Raw genomic sequence first — 18,392 nt, 5'->3', positions numbered from 1 at the left:
TTTCTGGTCTCTGGACCTCTTTACCCTCTTAAAAATTAAAGACCCCAAAAAGCTTTTGTTTATCATATTTTCTGTTATAGAAATTAAAACTGAGAAATGTGAAAAGATTTATTAATTTGTTTAAAGAATAAATCCATTAGACTTTTGAATGATCTTTTACCGGTACATGTTTTGTAACATGCATTGGTCATTTGGAAAACATTGGTTCACTGAGTTAAATCTTTATTTAAATGTAAAATGTAAAATCTTAAATGTAAATGTTAAATGTAAATCTTTTAAAGGTTGATATATTTCATCATACAGTAGCAACAAATCAGACTCATTAATATCACCAACAGAAAATTATTTTTAAATATTGGGAAGTACCTGCAGTGCTAAGTCTCTTTTGTATACTTGAATTATATCATTGGCAACAAGTTATGTCAGTTATTTTCCTTGAAGTGACAAATTTATTTTTGAGAAAATATCAGCCAAATACCCAAGTCAGAATAACCGTAGCTTGTCAGTCCATTCAAATAAAATGATGTCTGTAAAAAATGGCTAGGTCGACCCACAGTTTTAAGAAACCTTGCAAGTGCTTTTCCTAAACATATTGTACTTCCATATGCATAATATGCAGCAGAAATGCTTTATGTGTACTTCATATTTTGTTGCACGGAATGTTAAAAAGATGTGCCATTCGAAGGTTGAGGTTTAATAAAATTATTTTTACTGGCTCAAGGACACTCTTAAGTGAAACCAACTTTTAAAAAAAAAGCTGGTGGGCCTCCCTGGTGGCGCAGTGGTTGAGAGTCCGCCTGCCGATGCAGGGGATACGGGTTCGTGCCCCGATCTGGGAGGATCCCATATGCCGCGGAGCGGCTGGGCCCATGAGCCATGGCCGCTGGGCCTGCGCATCCGGAGCCTGTGCTCCGCAGCGGGAGAGGCCACAGCAGTGAGAGGCCCGCATACCGCAAAAAAAGGAAAAAATAAAAATAAAAAATAAAAAAAGCTGGTGGATGGCTGTGAGGAATACTACAGTGACTACCAGTACACTTGGTAACATTGCCTTGATTCTTTCTGAGGCACAAGCAGTTTTGCCCATTATTTTTGTGCATCAGAGCAAATGTCAACACAGTGAAAAAAGTAGTGTCTTTCTTTTGTTATGAAATAGTTGATGTCAATAACCCTTTGAAAAGGTCTTAGAAATCCTGAGGGGTCTGCAGACCACATTTTGAGAACCAATACCCTGGGGTATCATAACACTAAAATTGAGAAGCTCCAGTAACAGGATTTCACTTAAAATAAGCTATACAATTTTATTTGCCTCTTTATCAAGTAATGCATGGTACTGGCAAAAATAAATTGTAGCTGTGTTCTTTAAAATATCTCAAATGTGTTTATTTAGTAGTCTTATTATAGCACTTTGAATACCTGTCAAATTCTTAAATATTTGTCTTCCAGTCTTTAAAATCATACTATTTTTGAATTGCTTTTTTCTCTGCATTTTTATATATATACATATATATGTTTTATTGTTGGTATTTTTAAAAATTGAAGTATAGTTGGTTTACAATATTGTGTTATCTCTGCATTTGCATTTTGATAAGATGTGAAATGATTTCATAATCTGAGGATGGAAAAATTAATAAATAGTAGCAAATAGTTTTAATACACTTTAAAAAACAATTTTAGGCAGGCATTCCAGACCCTCCAAATATGTCAGAAGAATTAATCCAGTTGAAAGCCAAGGAACGACACTTTTTGGAGCAATTGTTAGATGGGAAAAAATTAGAAAATTACAAGATTCCAGTACCAATCAATGCTGAACTCAGAAAATATCAGCAGGTAAAGTTTTATACTTATAAATAGTGACTATTCCTTGTAAATGTGCCTTGAAGAGTTTAAAAATTGATTTAGTAATTCAGTTCTTCTGTTTAGTGTCTTATACCAATTTATTTCTTATTGCCTGTAAAACTACAGATTTTTTGGTGTGTGTAAACATGTTCTTTACAAGAAAAAATTTGTTATGATCTGTTCACATTTATCATTTTTCTTTTTCTCCCAACCTTTCAGGATGGTGTGAACTGGTTAGCATTTCTTAATAAGTATAAGCTTCATGGAATTCTGTGTGATGACATGGGTTTAGGAAAAACTTTACAGTCCATCTGCATTCTAGCAGGAGATCATTGTCACAGGTAATTTTAAATGTTATTTTAAAAGAAGGCTTTCAGATGCTGAGCAGTTTAAACAAGCTGGTTAATTCATTGTGTTTTGCTGTCAAAGGGCCCAGGAATATGCAAGATCAAAATTGGCAGAATGTATGCCACTTCCTTCCTTGGTGGTTTGTCCGCCAACATTAACAGGTCATTGGGTGGATGAAGTAGGTAAATTTTGCTCCAGAGAATATCTCAATCCATTGCATTATACTGGACCTCCCACCGAAAGAATAAGGTAAGAACTGTACAACCAAAAAATGTTTTATCTTTTGCTTTAAGTAGTTTGGAAGAATAAAATCGATTAAAAATGAATTCTAGTTAGCTTTTTTGGTTGTCAGACATAGGAACTTACTTATTTAAGAAAGGTGAGTGAATTTAAAGATATAATCAGTGAGACTCATCATAATTCAAGGACTTTAGCCATTGTTAACAATCAGTTGGGCTTTCTAAGTTTTGGAGCTAGGAAACTGTCAGGAACCAAAACCATTCTCTATGCCTTTCTTTGAAGTCTTCTGATCATAGTATCTTCTAGGTGCTTCTGTTGTATCCTCGTTTTCTACTCACTTTCCCTAAGTGCTCCCTCTTTCTTCTTCTCTCTCCTCAAAAATGCTTTTGGTCCACAGTGGCTTGCTCTAGCTGCCCTGATACCATAGAAACACTAGAGTTCTATTAGTTTTACCTTCTATCAACTAGTACATCTCTGTTCCTAAATACAAATGTTGAAGAGTGGTATATCATTGATTTCAGTTCATCTTTTTTTAAAATAAATTTATTTATTTATTTTTGGCTGCACTGGGTCTTTGTTGCTGCACATGAGCTTTTCTCTAGGTGCGGCAAGCAGGGGCTACTCTTCATAGTGGTGCGCAGGCTTCTCATTGCTGTGGCTTCTCTTGTTGCAGAGCATGGGCTGTAGGTGCACGGGCTTCAGTAGTTGTGGCATACGGGCTCAGTAGTTGTGGCTCGTGGGCTCTAGAGCGCAGGCTCAGTCGTTGTGGCACACAGGCTTAGTTGCTCCATGGCATGTGGGATCTTCCTGGACCAGGGCTTGAACCCGTGTCTCCTGCATTGGCAAGCGGATTCTTAACCACCGTGCCACGAGGGAAGCCCTGATTTCAGTTCATCTTTTAAAGCTTGGATAGTCATAGATTGCTGATTAGTCCATATATTTGCTGCCCTCCTGTTAATAATAGCTAACATATATTGAGCACTTACTGGCTAGGCATTATTCTAAGCAGTTTTATTTACATTTATGTAAAATTGTGTATTCTCATAATTACCTTATGAGGTATGGGTACTATTATTGTTCCCAGTTTGCAGATGAGGAGTCTAAGACATGGGGTCTGGGAAGAAGGTCACTCAGCTAGTTAAATGAAGACTGGAACACAGGCAGCTCAACAGCTTGTACTCTTAAAGAATTTATTGTAAAAGAATTCATCCAGGGCCTCCCTGGTGGCGCAAGTGGTTGAGAGTCCGCCTGCCGATGCAGGGGATACGGGTTCGTGCCCCGGTCTGGGAGGATCCCATATGCCGCGGAGCGGCTGGGCCCGTGAGCCATGGCCGCTGGGCCTGCGCGTCCGGAGCCTGTGCTCCGCAACGGGGGAGGCCACGGCAGTGAGAGGCCCGCATACCGCAAAAAAAAAAAAAAAAAAAAAAAAAAAGAATTCATCCATTTATAAGTGGTAGAAGCTCAGCTCAGACTAGCTTAAGCAAATAGCAAATTCATTAATTAAATTGAGAATCTCAGGGGGTGAATTCTTGCTTCAGGTACATCTAATTTACTATTCTTCCCCATGTATAACTTGTTCTGTTGATCTCTACTGGACTTCAGTCTACTGTTGGTAGGTAAGATGACCATGGGCAGTCTTAGGCCTACATTCTCCTAGCTTGGCAACTATAATAAACAGAAATCTTCTCTCTCCCATCATGAATATATCAGTACTTGAGATGACTGACTGGCCTTGACTGGGTCATGCCCCCAAACCAGTCTTTGTGGTCAGGGGATAAAATATTGTGAATGGCTTGACCTGATTAAAATGCTTCATCTCTTTGGTGATTATGGGGACGTGTGATTGATAGCTCCCCGTCTACCCCCCAGCACAACATGGAATGGTGAAGGAATAGTGAGTGCCTCCAAGGAAGAGGTGTTGGCAAATAAAGTTAAAATGACCTCCACATTTTAAGTCAGGTACCTGTCTCTTTTCTAATCAGACTGAGTTAGGGCAACAAGGGCAAGTCATAAGAAGAATGGCCTTCAGGTATCAGGGTCATGGATGTAGAGTAAGCAGAAGGGAATATTGGGCTTAGTAGGTAGATTGAAAGCACTTTATACAATGGCATCTGTGGTTTTCCCTTTGAAAGCATTATTACAAACTTGGCAGATTCCCCATTTTGTAATCTTATGTATTTTTAAATACAGGTTACAGCATCAGGTGAAAAGGCACAATCTGATAGTGGCTTCATATGATGTTGTGAGAAACGACATAGATTTCTTTAGGTAAGAATTAAACTTTTTTAAAGAAAGACTTAGTATCAAATTCAGAGAGACTTAGTATTTTCCTGCCTCAAAGACTTCATATTGTTCCTGACATATAGTAAAAGATGCTAACATTTTTTGTTTTTCTTCAGAAATATTAAATTTAACTACTGTATTCTTGATGAAGGCCATGTCATCAAAAATGGAAAAACAAAATTGTCAAAAGCAGTAAAACAACTGACTGCTAATTATAGGATTATTCTTTCTGGAACACCAATCCAGGTAATTATTTACCGTTTTTTTTTTTTTTTTTTTTTTTTTTTAATATTTGCCATGTGGAGAGAAGGCTTGGCATTTGACAGTGAATTAAAGAGGTTTTTTTAGTTTATAGGAATGATAATTTCCAATAATTGTCTTGCTTTTATAATGGTTCATTTGGTATGTAGCAGTATCTGAGCAAACTAGGTTTTAAATCTCATATTTAAAATGTAATTTTAGGCTATGTAAACATAAGTCTTATGTCCAAAGTATGGGAGACATTAGTCACATTTTCTTCCACATTGGCCATTTTCCTTCTGCAGTATAATACAATTTGATTTAACATTGAAAAGCTAGAGATGATTCAGAGGTTACTCATCATATAGGAGAGGTATGAATACCTGAGGTTAGGAAGCAATTGAAGGAAAGAGATTGTAACCATTTATCTTGGAAAAGGAAGGAGATGGCTGAGTATGTAGATGCCTTTAGATATTTTTGAGAGATTCTCTTATCTTCCAGAGGAATTGGTTGCAAATGTTCACATCTAGCTTGGATAGCCAAGTCTGATGGGAAGATACCCTCCATCATTCTCCAGTTGATAGGAGGGTAGACACCAAGTGACCTCTAAGATTGCTTCTGACTCTTAAAAAAATGATGGTTCTTTATGTATTTATTACTTTTCTTTTAAATTTATTTTTGGTGATGGACTGACTACTAAAGTATTATGGTTTTGTCTATTAAGTAAGCACTTCAGATTTTAATAACCACAATAGAGAACATAATTATAAACATATGAAAATTTAATGGAAGTAAGAAAAAGTACATTTAAAAGGGAAAAAGGGGGGCTTCCCTGGTGGCGCAGTGGTTGAGAGTCCTCCTGCCGATACAGGGGACACAGGTTCGTGCCCCGGTCCGGGAAGATCCCACATGCTGCGGAGCAGCTAGGCCCGTGAGCCATGGCCACTAGGCCTGCGCGTCTGGAGCCTGTGCTCCGCAACGGGAGAGGCCACAACAGTGAGAGGCCTGCGTACCGCAAAAAAAAAAAGGGGGGGGGGACTTCCCTGGTTGTCCAGTGGTTAAGACTCTGCCCTCCCAGTGCAGGGGGCACAGGTTTGATCCCTGGTTGGGAACTAGGATCCCGCATGCCACACAGCACAGCCTAAATAAATAAGGGGAAAAATCACTCTTTAGGTTTGACATATCAAGATTTGTTTTGCTTATACGGAAACTTCACAGTATTTTAAAATTGATTATAGCTCTCACAACAAAAGAAGTATTTGTTTGCTTAAAGGCTCTCTTTTCCCCTTCCATACCTCAGTTGTTTAGCTCTGAAGCTGTAAGGTGGGTGGGTTTCTGCACCAAACAGCCATGGTAGCCCATGAGTCATGGGGCAGTCTCTAAGTGGAATTAGAAGGGTTTCAATATAGAATGGCAGCCCAGCATGGTGACCCACTGCTTGAGCATGGTGAGGAGGGCTTCTGGAAGGGGTAAACAGATGGGATGGTACCTTAGCATCCACACATAGTGGGAAAGCCTCCAAAATGAAAAAGTGTTGATTTCTTTTTTTCTTTTTTCATGAAACTCCAACAGGATTGGAAAGAACCTGTGCCTGTTCCTCATGACCCATAAATACTGGGTAGACGACCTATAACCAAACTCTTCTAGGTTTTCCTGTATTGAAGAAATGGTGGTATTGGCCAGATTTCTTAAATCTTGCTGCTAATCTGAGTCTCAAAGTTAAAAGAATCAGACATGTATTCATCTTTCTCCTCTTCTATTTACTACTTGATGGAACCTACCAGTAGGATTTAAATACCATGGACCAAGGTTTATTCTGGTGGAAGAGACTTGAAAGTTTCCTCCAAATAGGATAGAGTATTTTCTGCAGATTTTACACGTTAAAATATAGACTCATAGAGACTTTCCTGGCGGTCCAGTGGTTAAGACTTTGCCTTCACAGGGGGTGCGAGTTTGATCCCTGGTCGGGGAGCTAAGATCCCACATGCCTCATGGCCAAAAAAACAAAACAGAAAACAGAAGCAATATTGTAACAAATTCAATAAAGACTTCAAAAGTGGTCCACATCAAAAAAATCTTTAAAATATATGTATATATAGACTTATACCCAAAAATGTGGTGATAATCTATGTCATCACAGTGGGCTTTCATTAATGTTCCATTTTTAAGTATAAGGAAATAATCCTAGTACACAAGATAACTGGTGTTCCTTTCTTATATTCAGAACAACGTTTTGGAGCTGTGGTCATTATTTGATTTCCTCATGCCAGGATTTTTGGGGACTGAACGCCAGTTTGCTGCACGATACGGTAAACCTATATTAGCAAGTAGGGATGCTCGAAGCTCCAGTCGTGAACAAGAAGCAGGTATGAAAAAGAGATACAGTTATATACTCTGTACAAGTGAATATAATTTATATCTAACTTTTGGGAAGCCATTTAATCTTATTATTAAGAAAAATTAATAATAATAATAATAATAAATAGAATAAAGTTAACTCTCTTATTATTAATAGGTGTTCTCGCGATGGATGCACTGCACCGCCAAGTCCTGCCATTTCTTTTGAGAAGAATGAAAGAAGATGTTTTGCAGGATCTACCACCCAAAATTATTCAAGACTATTACTGTACTCTTAGTACTCTCCAGGTTAGGAATCTGGTGATCGCAATTGTGGTTGGTGGTGGATGTTTATTAGGGGAATGTTTTGAACAAGCCACAAAAGTATTGAATAAAGGGGATTTAGCCTTTGGTTTATCACTCTTATCTAGCTTCTACTTCCTTAGACTTCAGGAATATTCAGTTTCAGACAGTTGTAGGTAAAACCTAAATGAATCTGTTTGGATATGTAAGTACACATTTGGGTATGTGCATTTTGAATATAGCATTAAAACAAAATCCAGTATCATAATTGCTTTGTTATATATGTCTAGTTAATTGAAAAAGTTGGAAGGTTAAAATGATAAAGAAGTAAGCCAATGTTTTATAAGGGCCAGGAGTCGGCCTATAATGTCATATCCTTACAGCAGCATTATAGGTGTATACATCAGGGCTGAGTTGGGAAGTGGGACCTTGTCCCTTTTAAAGTATTGCCAGTAAATTTTCAAAATAAGTATTGGCTTCTGCACAGTTCTGATTTTGTACATAGAGACCATTATCAGAGGAATTTATTGTATGCCTTTCCCTGTGCAGTATTTTTGTAAGGGGAAACTGTCTCTTGTCTTAGTAAGATATGGCCTATAAGCAGAATTTTCTGTTTGAACATTTACTTTGTGTTCTAGGTTAGTGAGCATCAGTCTGTTTCAGTATTAGAGTTGATTTAGTATGGTCAAATGAATAAAAGATATACAGACATACCTGGAAAATTGCTTCTTTCCCTCCAGTGTATAGACATTTAACCTTTTAGTATTTATCTATACAATTTGAGTTTAGTGGACAGGACACTAATTTAGATGCTAAGAGCTCTGTGGTCATTTATATTATCTACCTCATCTCTCTGAGCCTCCATCCCTCATTTGTAAAAATTGGATTAATATTTCTTGAAGGAAAATTTTTAGAGGTAATGAAATGAAGACTTTCTAAAGTTAAGTATAATAAAGAAAAGGTGCCATATGAAAAAACCTGAGGTGATATACTGGTGGTGGTATTACAACATCCTCATAAAACACATTTAAGTAGTCTGGAGGAAGGGGGCTGGGGAGGGAAGTGACATTTGGGTTCGTTTTGCACCTGCAGGTTTTTATTCTCTGACTTCTGTTCTCTAGCACTCTAGATTCTCTTCCCTTTCACATTATTAGGGTCTTGACCATATAACTTCACTTAAGGAAGATTTCCTCATTTACTTGTAAGGGTTAAAGTTCTCTTTTATTGGTAATGTATTTCTCTTCTTGAACAGAGTGGAAAAATTGCGTCTAGGACTATTTGACTATTTTTTAAAATATTTTAGCAGCCAAACAATGTGTTAAACTTGTTTTCTAAATGTAATTTAAAAGGAATTTACCAAAATGCAGTGGATCATCTGTAATCAAGTAGTGAAATATAGGTATCATAATTTATTTTCTTTGATGAGGGCTGATTTAAATTACTGCTTTTATTGGCCTTTGCTAGTTATGTTTTGAACAATTGAAAATAAATATACTTATTGCTTTCATGGGGGGAATTTTACAGGTTCAGCTCTATGAGGATTTTGCTAAGTCTCGTGCCAAGTGTGATGTTGATGAAACAGTTTCTTCAGCTGCACTTTCTGAAGAAACTGAAAAACCAAAGCTTAAAGCTACAGGCCATGTATTCCAGGTATATATTACAGTCCACTTTTTAAATGTTGTTGAACAATGTTCTTCAGTGCAGCAATTTTTACATGGAACACTGAAATACGGATTTATTTAGTTTTTTTCACTGTTGTGTATACATTCTTGAAAATAGGTAAAAGTACCAATTTAATTTATTCTCATATTCATAATTAGTAATTAATAAGTGATTTAATATTAAAATTAAAGTAAAAACCGCAATATATGTTTATATATTACATGAAAAGAAGGGTTTTAAAATAGAGAACCTTTTATTTTCTATTCAAAAAATATTTGAACATCTACCACAAGGCAGTAATTTTTCTAACCTCAGGGGTTAATTAAAGCAGTGGACAAAACAGACCCCTTCCCTTGTAGAGGTGAAAAATGATTAAGTAAAATATATATATCATGTAAAAGAAAATAAAGGCAAGTATGGGGTTATACAGTATAGGAGTCACGGTAGGTTGTGGTTTTCAATAGAGTGATCAGGGATGTCACTGAGAAGGTGACATTTGAGCGAAGATCTGAAGGAAGATTGAGGCATGCAGATATGTGGTGGGGGGGAGTGATTCCAGGCAGAGGATACATAAAGCACAGAAGTCCTGAGACAGATGATGAATGTGCTTGAGAAAAAAGAGATAGTATCAACTCACTTTTTTTCTTTCCCTTTTGAAATATTCCACTGTAGAATACCTTCCAAACCCCTTGTCACCAATAAATTAAATACTTGTAGCAGTTTTAAAGATAGAAATGGGAAAAGGTGATTTTGAAGGCTTATACCTCTCCCACAGTTTCTGTCATAGTGCTTACGGATACAGTTGAGACCCAAACTATAAGCCAAGTAAATGACAAAAGGTAAAGGGTATGGCTGAATCGGAGAAAGAAAAGACCTGAGGGGGTTCTGATTCTCAAACACAACCACTTGAAACACAACCACCTAGTTCCACCTTACCCTTCCCACCACCAGACCTGTTGAATCAAAATACTGTGTAGAGGGGAGAGATTTACAGATTTATAAGGTCCTCAAGAAGTTTTTATACCCACTGAAGTTTGAGAAACCTTTCTTTAGAAAATGATGTCTAGTTCTAGAATCATCTATCAGCATTATCAGGCACTTTGAGTGGGAAAGGGTTAGCTAGGAGCTAATAAATAAGACATTCTTTCACGAGAAGCTCATTGTCTAGTGGGGGAGACAGACATAAACAGTACAATTTATATGAGTTATAAATGCTGTCACAAAAATGAATACAAGTTGTGTAAGAAGCACAGATGAAGACATCACAGATGAGGTACTTGAACTGTTCCTTGAACAACGAGCAGAGGAGTAGTGAGAAGGGGAAGAAAGGCATTTTAGATGGACGGACTAGCACAGGAAGATCCTGAGATAGGAACATTGGTGGCATGTGAAGGAGACTTGTGTATACTTTCTTCCCCTTTCTTAAAGGCATTACAGTACCTACGTAAACTGTGCAACCATCCAGCATTAGTCTTAACACCTCAACATCCAGAGTTCAAGAGTACTACTGAAAAACTTGTGGTGCAGAATTCTTCTCTCCATGATATTCAACATGCCCCTAAACTCTCGGCTTTGAAACAAGTAAGTAGGTCTTTTAAGTGTTGGATGTGTATTGTACATTCTTGGTCTGTAACAGTAGGTAAATTTGCTTTTCCAAAAGATTACTGAGGTGTTTACTATTTCTTTTATTTTTAAATTTGGTTTGTTAAATTTTTGATACAGCTTTTTTTTTTTTTTTTTTTTTTTGCGGTACGCGGGCCTCTCACTGTTGTGGCCTCTCCCATTGTGGAGCACAGGCTCCGGACGCACAGGCTCAGCAGCCATGGCTCACAGGCCCAGCCGCTCCACGGCATGTGGGATCTTCCCGGACCAAGGCACGAACCCGTGTCCCCTGCATTGGCAGGCGGACTCTCAACCACTGTGCCACCAGGGAAGCCCTGATACAGCTTTTTTTAAAATTGTGGTAAAATATATAACATAGTATATGCCGTTTTAACCATTTTTAAGTGTAGAATTCTATGGCATTAATAACATTCACAGTGTTATGTAACCATCACCCCTGTTTATTTCCAAAATTTTTCCATCAACCAAATAGAAACTGTACCTGTTAAGCAATAACTTCCCACTCCCCTTTCTGTAATCCCAGGGAACCTCTAATCTACTTTCTGTCCGTATGAATTTGCCTGTTCTAAATATTTCATGTAAGTGGAATTATATCGTTCTTTTGTGCCTGGCTTATTTCACTTATTTTCAAGGTTCATTCATGTTAGAGCACATATCAGTACTTCATTCATTTTTATGGCCGGCTAATAGTCCTTTGTTGTTGTTGTTATTACCACCACCAGTACATTTTGTTTATCCAGTCATGTGTTGATGACACTTGGGTTGTTTCCATCTTCTGGCTATTATGAATAATGCTGCAATGAACATTAGCTTGTATCTGTTTGAGTCCCTCTTTTTAGTTCTTTTAGATATTAGACCTAAGAGTGGAATTGCTGGATTATATGGCAATTCCATGTTTAACTTTTTCAGGAACTGCCAAACTGCTTTCCACACTGGCTGCAACATTTACATTCCCAAGCTATGTGCCAGGGTTCTGATTTCCCTACATCTTCATCAACACTTATTTTCCTTTTTTTTTTTTTTTTTTTTGCGGTACGTGGGCCTCTCACTGTTGTGCCCTCTCCCGCTGCGGAGCACAGGCTCCGGACGTGCAGGCTCAGCAGCCATGGCTCACGGGCCCAGCCGCTCCGCGGCATGTGGGATCCTCCCGGACCGGGGCACAAACCCGTGTCCCCTGCATCGGCAGGCAGACTCTCAACCACTGCGCCACCAGGGAAGCCCTTTCCTTTTTTAAGTATAGCCATCACAATAGGTATGAAGTGGTATCACATTGTTGATTTGATTTGCTATTCCTAAATGACTAATGATGTTGTTTTTCATGTGCTTATTGGGACATTTGTATATATTCTTTGGAGAAATGCCTGTTTAAGTCCTTTGACTGTTTTTTCATTGGGTTGTTTGTCTTTTGGTTGAGTTTTAGTTTATATTCTAGATATTATGCCTTTATCAGATATATGATTTGCAAATACTTTCTCCCATTCTATAGATGGTCTTTTAACTTTCTTCGTCATGTCCTCCATGGTGTCTGATGAGAAAAGAGGTGTTCATCTCATTGAGAATCCCTTTTACATGAAGTCACTTTTGGGAATTCCCTGGCAGTCCAGTGGTTAGGACTTGGCACTTTCACTGCCAGGGCCCGGGTTTGATCCCTGGTTGGGAGACGAAGATCCCACAGGTCATGTGGTGGGGGGGGGGTGGTCACTTTACTCTTGCTGTCGTCAAGATTTTGCTTTTTGTCTTTGTCTTTCAACAGCTTGATTATAATGTGTGTCAGTGTGGATCACTGGAATTAATTTTTCTAGGGACTGCTTGCTCTGCCATTTGTTCATGTCACTCTTGGTATAACTTTTAAAAATGGAGTTTTAAAAAATTCTGAAATTTGAAAAGGTTAAAGGAACCAATTTCAAGTTAATGTAAATGTTAATACCATTTAGTTTTTCTAGCCTTAAAAATTAAGATCTTATTGTAAAATCTGGACTTTATTATTTTAGCGTTTTGTAGTTATTCTGGCTTAAATTTTATTGAGAATAACTAATGGATGAAGATTTTAGATTTCACACGGGCTAGTGTAGAAAATGTTATAAATGAGAGCCCCAGATGCTAATCTGCTTTTCAGGTCACAGGTAAGTTAACCTTTTCTCACCACAAAGAGGAATATTTATTTTGGTGAGATTGACTGCCTACTTTTATTGGACATCTGTGTAACAGTTGATTCTTTTTTCAAGTTGCTGTTGGACTGTGGTTTGGGAAATGGCAGCACTTCCGAGAGTGGCACAGAGTCTGTTGTAGCCCAGCACAGGATACTGATCTTCTGTCAGCTTAAAAGCATGCTTGATATAGTAGAGCATGATCTTCTCAAACCTCACTTACCCTCTGTCACTTACTTGAGATTAGATGGTAGCATACCTCCTGGCCAGAGGCATTCCATTGTTTCACGGTAAGTGGCTTCTAAAATCTTACAAATCAAGTTATAGTCAATTTATTATTATTACTTACATAGAAGTTTGCCTCATGAAGTATCTTCTTTGGCTAGATATTTGCAAATGTGTTTTTTTGTTGTGTAATTCAACCCAACTAAATCTTTACCTTTTTAAAATACAGAACTGCAGAAATATAATTGAATAGTTTGTTTAGTTAGGGGGAAAAAAGAGTGACTGTATTAGGAAAGCACTCCTAAGGGCATGAAAGAAATTTAAGGCATCAACAAAAAATAGAGATAACTACTTTCCCCTCATCTGTTTATGGGGGTTGGGGCAGGAGGAAGCAAACGAATGGCTTGACTAAGCTCTTTATCCTGATCCCTCTGTCTCTGCTGAAAACAAGTTGGAAGCCGGCCTCACTTGGAAGCAGAATCACTGAGTGCAGTGTTTCTTACGTGTGGTCTCCTCCCTCTGCTTTGGAAATCTCAGGGGTTCGTTTTTAAAAATGCATATTCCTAGGTTCTGTCCCAGGCCTGCTGACTTCAAGAGTGAGCATTTTTAACAAGCATCCCTAAGAGATTTTTAGGCACAAACAGTTAGAGACCCACGAAGGGACTTTGAACCCAGGTTTGACTCTGACTCTACCATTGAGGCAGTGTTCTCTTGGGCCTGTTTATTATCCACACAGCCTGAGAGTCTCTCAGATAATAATAATATCTTATAGAGTAGAGCTATTGTAACAAATAACATAAAGCATATAAAGTACAAAGCCCATTGCTTGACTCAGAGTGAGTAATAAATGGTAGCTTAGTAATGTTAGTTTTTCTTTTTCCTAGAAGCTACCAGATGTCCTTTGTCAATATCTTCTAGGACTAGTACAATTTTAGCAACCCTCAGCACGCTAATCTTCTACCTTCCCTGACTGATCTAACCTTTCTTTACACTCTTCTGTCTCCATATGTTAAAGGTTCGTAGTTGGGTTTTGTCTTAATTATTATAATTAGTGTTCCGTTTTTGCATCCATTTTGCAATTGGACTTAATTGCTAGGTATGAAATTTCTGATGTTCTAGAATACCTTCTTTCTACTACTAAAGATGTTATGTATATTAAAAGAAGATAGTCTGAACTCAGGTGGTCACAGAAATGTCTTATGTCGTGGATTATAAAGCAGTGTTCTCATTTGTGCTCTTTAATTTTTATTAAACAAACAGTTCAGTTTCTATTGAACTTTAGGAAGAAATGTACTAATTTTATTTTTTAATATCTATGTTTTTAGGTTTAACAACGATCCATCCATAGATGTTCTCTTACTTACAACTCACGTTGGTGGCCTGGGGCTTAACTTAACAGGCGCTGACACAGTGGTATTTGTGGAGCATGACTGGAATCCCATGCGTGATCTACAAGCCATGGACCGGGCCCATCGCATTGGGCAGGTAAAAAGTCAACACTCACAGGTGTTAACTTGTGCACTGGGAAAAATAACTCCCTGCAAAAGACAGGAAGCCTTGGTTTAAGTTCCTGCTCCTATGTTAGTTAAGTGTTGTGACGTTAGGCAAGTCACTTAATTTTGTGGCACCATTTCCTCATGCATTAAATGAGGTGCTTGGGCTAAGAAAACCTGGGAAACTGTCCATATTCTGTGATCTAATATTCTGTGATCGTCTACAAACATTTTAAGGTCATGGGCACAGATAAATAAAGAAAACCCAATCCTAATTCAATGGTAGTTAAGTACTTACTTAGTACAAGTATGCAAGCCCTCTGACTTGGTAAATCTCAAAATTTACTTACCCATTTATTCTTGCTACAGTTACTTAACTTCTTTTTCTCATTCAGAAACGTGTGGTTAACGTGTACCGATTGATAACCAGAGGAACGTTGGAAGAGAAAATAATGGGTTTGCAGAAATTCAAGATGAACATAGCAAATACTGTTATTAGCCAAGAGAATTCTAGTTTGCAGAGTATGGGGACAGATCAACTCCTTGATCTGTTTACTCTTGATAAGGTAAAGAACTTACACAATTTGTTGTATCGTTAATGTGTTCACAGACTTCCTGGGACTGCTTGGTAAAAGTATTAAAAGGAACAGCAAAAGTCATTCACTTTAGTATCACCTAGACAACCCTTTGAGGGAATTTTTGATGTCCAGAGAAAACTCTCCAGGATACGAGGGGATGTTTGAAGGTCTGACTTTCTGATGGATGTCTCCAGTGTCCTCCCCAGGTTTTCTTTCCTTAGTCCCTACCTGCTACAGGATAGCTGTTTCGGGAGCCAGCTAGACCCGGGTGTGCGGTTCTTGCCCTGCCTCCTGTTAACTGGCGACCTGAGGCAAATTAATTTCTCTGACCATCTTCAGCCTTGGCAGGATAACAATGCCTATATGACTACAGAGTTGTGAAGATAATAAATAGTAGCTATTGTTGTTAATGTGGATGATGGAACGAATATATATCAGATAACAATCCATTATCAAAGGATGCACCAGCTGGAAATATTGGTTGGTCTAATGTAAAACTAATAGGGTTGGATTTAAAGTCCTGTGTAGGTTCAGAAAATCAACTGTACACTCAGTGTAAGTTAAAGTGAGAAATGGCCTTATATAATGCAATTAAACTAGCTGTAATAACAGAATTATAGTGTCCAAATGTGAGAGAAAGTAGTTCCACTCTACTCTGTGTGTGTTAAGCCACATTTAGAATACCGTCTGGTTCTGGGTGCTGCATTTTAAACAGTAACAAATCAGTGAATCCCCAAAAGATGGCCAGAATGGAGAAAAGTTCTCCAATCATGTCATGTAAGGGAGGTTGAAAGAACAGGATCTGTGTAACCCAGAAAAAAAGGCTCAAAGAAACATGGATTGCTTCAAATGTATTTTATTCCGTTTGAAAGAATATTCTTATGGGTGACTTTCAGCAAGCAGAAACTGGGCTCAAGGGGTGTTCCAAGGAAGGATCTTATTGGCAAAATTTGAATATGGACTACATATGAGATCATCTTAATATACCAATATTAAATTTCCTTAATTTGATCTTTGTACTTTGGTTATGTAAGAGAATGTCCTTGTTCTTGGGATAAAGGGGCATAATATCTACAACTTACTCTCAAATGGTTTTGGGAAAGGCTGATAATTTAACTATGTATCTAATACTAACATATACACAGGTGTGTATATATATATATATACACACACACACAGGGGAGAAGAATGACAAAGCCAAGTGACACAGTTACAGTGAGTTCTTTGCAATGTTCTTAAAATTCTTCTCAAATAAAAAGCATAAAATGATAAATTATTAGGGCTGTGGGAAAATAGAATAGGCTATCTTATGAGTTCACGAACTTCCCCATATTTTGAAGTGTTTAACTGTTGAAAAAGTGCAATGTTAGAAACAAGTATGATATTTTAAAGGAAAATAAAATTTCTGAAATTAATCTTTCATTTTATCTTTCTGCCAATGTTTCTTAAGGATGGCAAAGCAGAAAAAGCTGACACCTCTACTTCTGGAAAAGCAAGTATGAAATCAGTCCTTGAGAACCTGAGCGACCTTTGGGATCAAGAGCAATACGAGTCAGAGTACAGCCTGGAAAAGTTCATGCATTCTCTCAAATAACTATCAGATATTGTAAATGCAATTGCTGCTAGTTCAGTAACATTTCTGCTGATATTCAGCAAATTTCAAAGTTTATGGTGAACTTTTTAGCTCAATGTGTAAATAGATCTGAAGAATATTCAGCATAACGCTGGTTCTTGTTTCACTGGGGGGAACAAGTTATTCTCAAACATTTGCACTGTATTAAATTTAAACGTTAATGTGAAATGGTTTAAATTTTACATGCTGAATAGCTGCAGAGCAGAGGAACCAAACCAGGTTTACATGTGCTACCATGAGGTGTTCTTACTGGGAACAAGCCTCCTATCTGTACACAGTAGTCACTTTGTACAGGATAATATCCATGAGTACGTTAGTGTTCATGTACATTTTTCCTTTTAAAGAGAACTTGTTTTTATAAATGATTAAAACTAGGGCTTTTTTTGTATAAAAGCCTTAATGAGCCATAATTTTAAGAATAATGACTACAATACTGGTCACTCTTGGAACATGAAAATCTTAGACAATGAATTGAACCAATCCTTTGGTGGAAACTTTATATATTTAATGCAAAGGCATAGTGTTGTTCAAATCTTTAACATCATCTTGTCAACTTTTAAAATATATCAACTATTCTAAATACAGGTAATGTTCTATTTAAGGCTATCATAACATCCTATTAAGAGGGTGTTCTTTTAATTTATCTAAGGGCTAGGATATAGCCAGATTCTGAGAACATATCTACTCAATAGGTTTCAATCATATATATATATATATATATATATATATATATATATATATATATATATATATATATATATATATAAAATATATATATTTTTTGTAACTATGAACCTATACAGTTTTCCAGAAGTAGATTTTACACTGTTTAGAATTTCAAAACCTATGGTGAAAAGACTGTTTATTGTAGTAATGCATGACTGAAGCATAAAAGGGAGAAATGATTCCTTTATACACACAAACATACATAAATACACATATCTATATGCACAGATGTACCTATCCTGCATCCGAAAGGGTGCTTGGTATTGGCACTAAAATCATGTAGTTATACTGGGCAGCAGTAATTGGGCATGAAGCTGGTTAGTGTTAGAAAAGTGAGCTCAACAGTGAGGGTGGGTATATGTATATAGATATGCATGTATGTGTATGTATATAATTTTATATATTTCACACATAAATTAATACATGCCTGTGTGCATATATATGTATGGGATATATTTGTATATACATGTACAGGAAATAAACATCCCCCAGGTTTGTGGCTGGCCATACACATAGGCATTGGTTTCAAAACCATCAGACCTCAGCTGTAAAATAACTTTTTGTTAAAATAAAGTTATACTGTTCTGCGGCATTTAGACATGGATATGTGTCACATTTCAGTAGCTTTGACAACCATACTGTAACATTAAACATAGCATTCCACAAGAGAATAAAAAAAAAGATTTAACTGTAAAAATATGTGCAACTGTGTGTTATT

The 18,392-nt window shown here is 37.3% G+C and overlaps 1 protein-coding gene across 1 annotated transcript in view; it reads left to right on the top strand.

The window, feature by feature from the left end:
- Positions 1–17,636, top strand: part of BTAF1 (B-TFIID TATA-box binding protein associated factor 1) — a 95,006-nt gene extending 77,370 nt beyond the window's left edge. The window contains exons 26-38 of the mRNA XM_060102021.1: positions 1,675–1,827; positions 2,056–2,177; positions 2,266–2,433; positions 4,615–4,692; positions 4,824–4,953; positions 7,172–7,313; positions 7,463–7,593; positions 9,112–9,237; positions 10,678–10,830; positions 13,098–13,309; positions 14,570–14,729; positions 15,133–15,303; positions 16,766–17,636. Coding sequence (XP_059958004.1) covers positions 1,675–1,827; positions 2,056–2,177; positions 2,266–2,433; positions 4,615–4,692; positions 4,824–4,953; positions 7,172–7,313; positions 7,463–7,593; positions 9,112–9,237; positions 10,678–10,830; positions 13,098–13,309; positions 14,570–14,729; positions 15,133–15,303; positions 16,766–16,909 — 1,890 coding nt within the window. The 3' untranslated portion in view covers positions 16,910–17,636. The remainder of the gene's footprint in view (positions 1–1,674; positions 1,828–2,055; positions 2,178–2,265; positions 2,434–4,614; positions 4,693–4,823; positions 4,954–7,171; positions 7,314–7,462; positions 7,594–9,111; positions 9,238–10,677; positions 10,831–13,097; positions 13,310–14,569; positions 14,730–15,132; positions 15,304–16,765) is intronic.
- Positions 17,637–18,392: the final 756 nt, after the last annotated feature.

Source organism: Mesoplodon densirostris, chromosome 1, assembly GCF_025265405.1.
Source record: "Mesoplodon densirostris isolate mMesDen1 chromosome 1, mMesDen1 primary haplotype, whole genome shotgun sequence".
In the NCBI taxonomy this organism is placed as follows: Eukaryota; Metazoa; Chordata; class Mammalia; order Artiodactyla; family Ziphiidae; genus Mesoplodon; species Mesoplodon densirostris.
The sequence above is the reverse complement of the archived record's forward strand: the minus strand, read 5'-3'. Positions and strand labels throughout refer to the sequence as shown.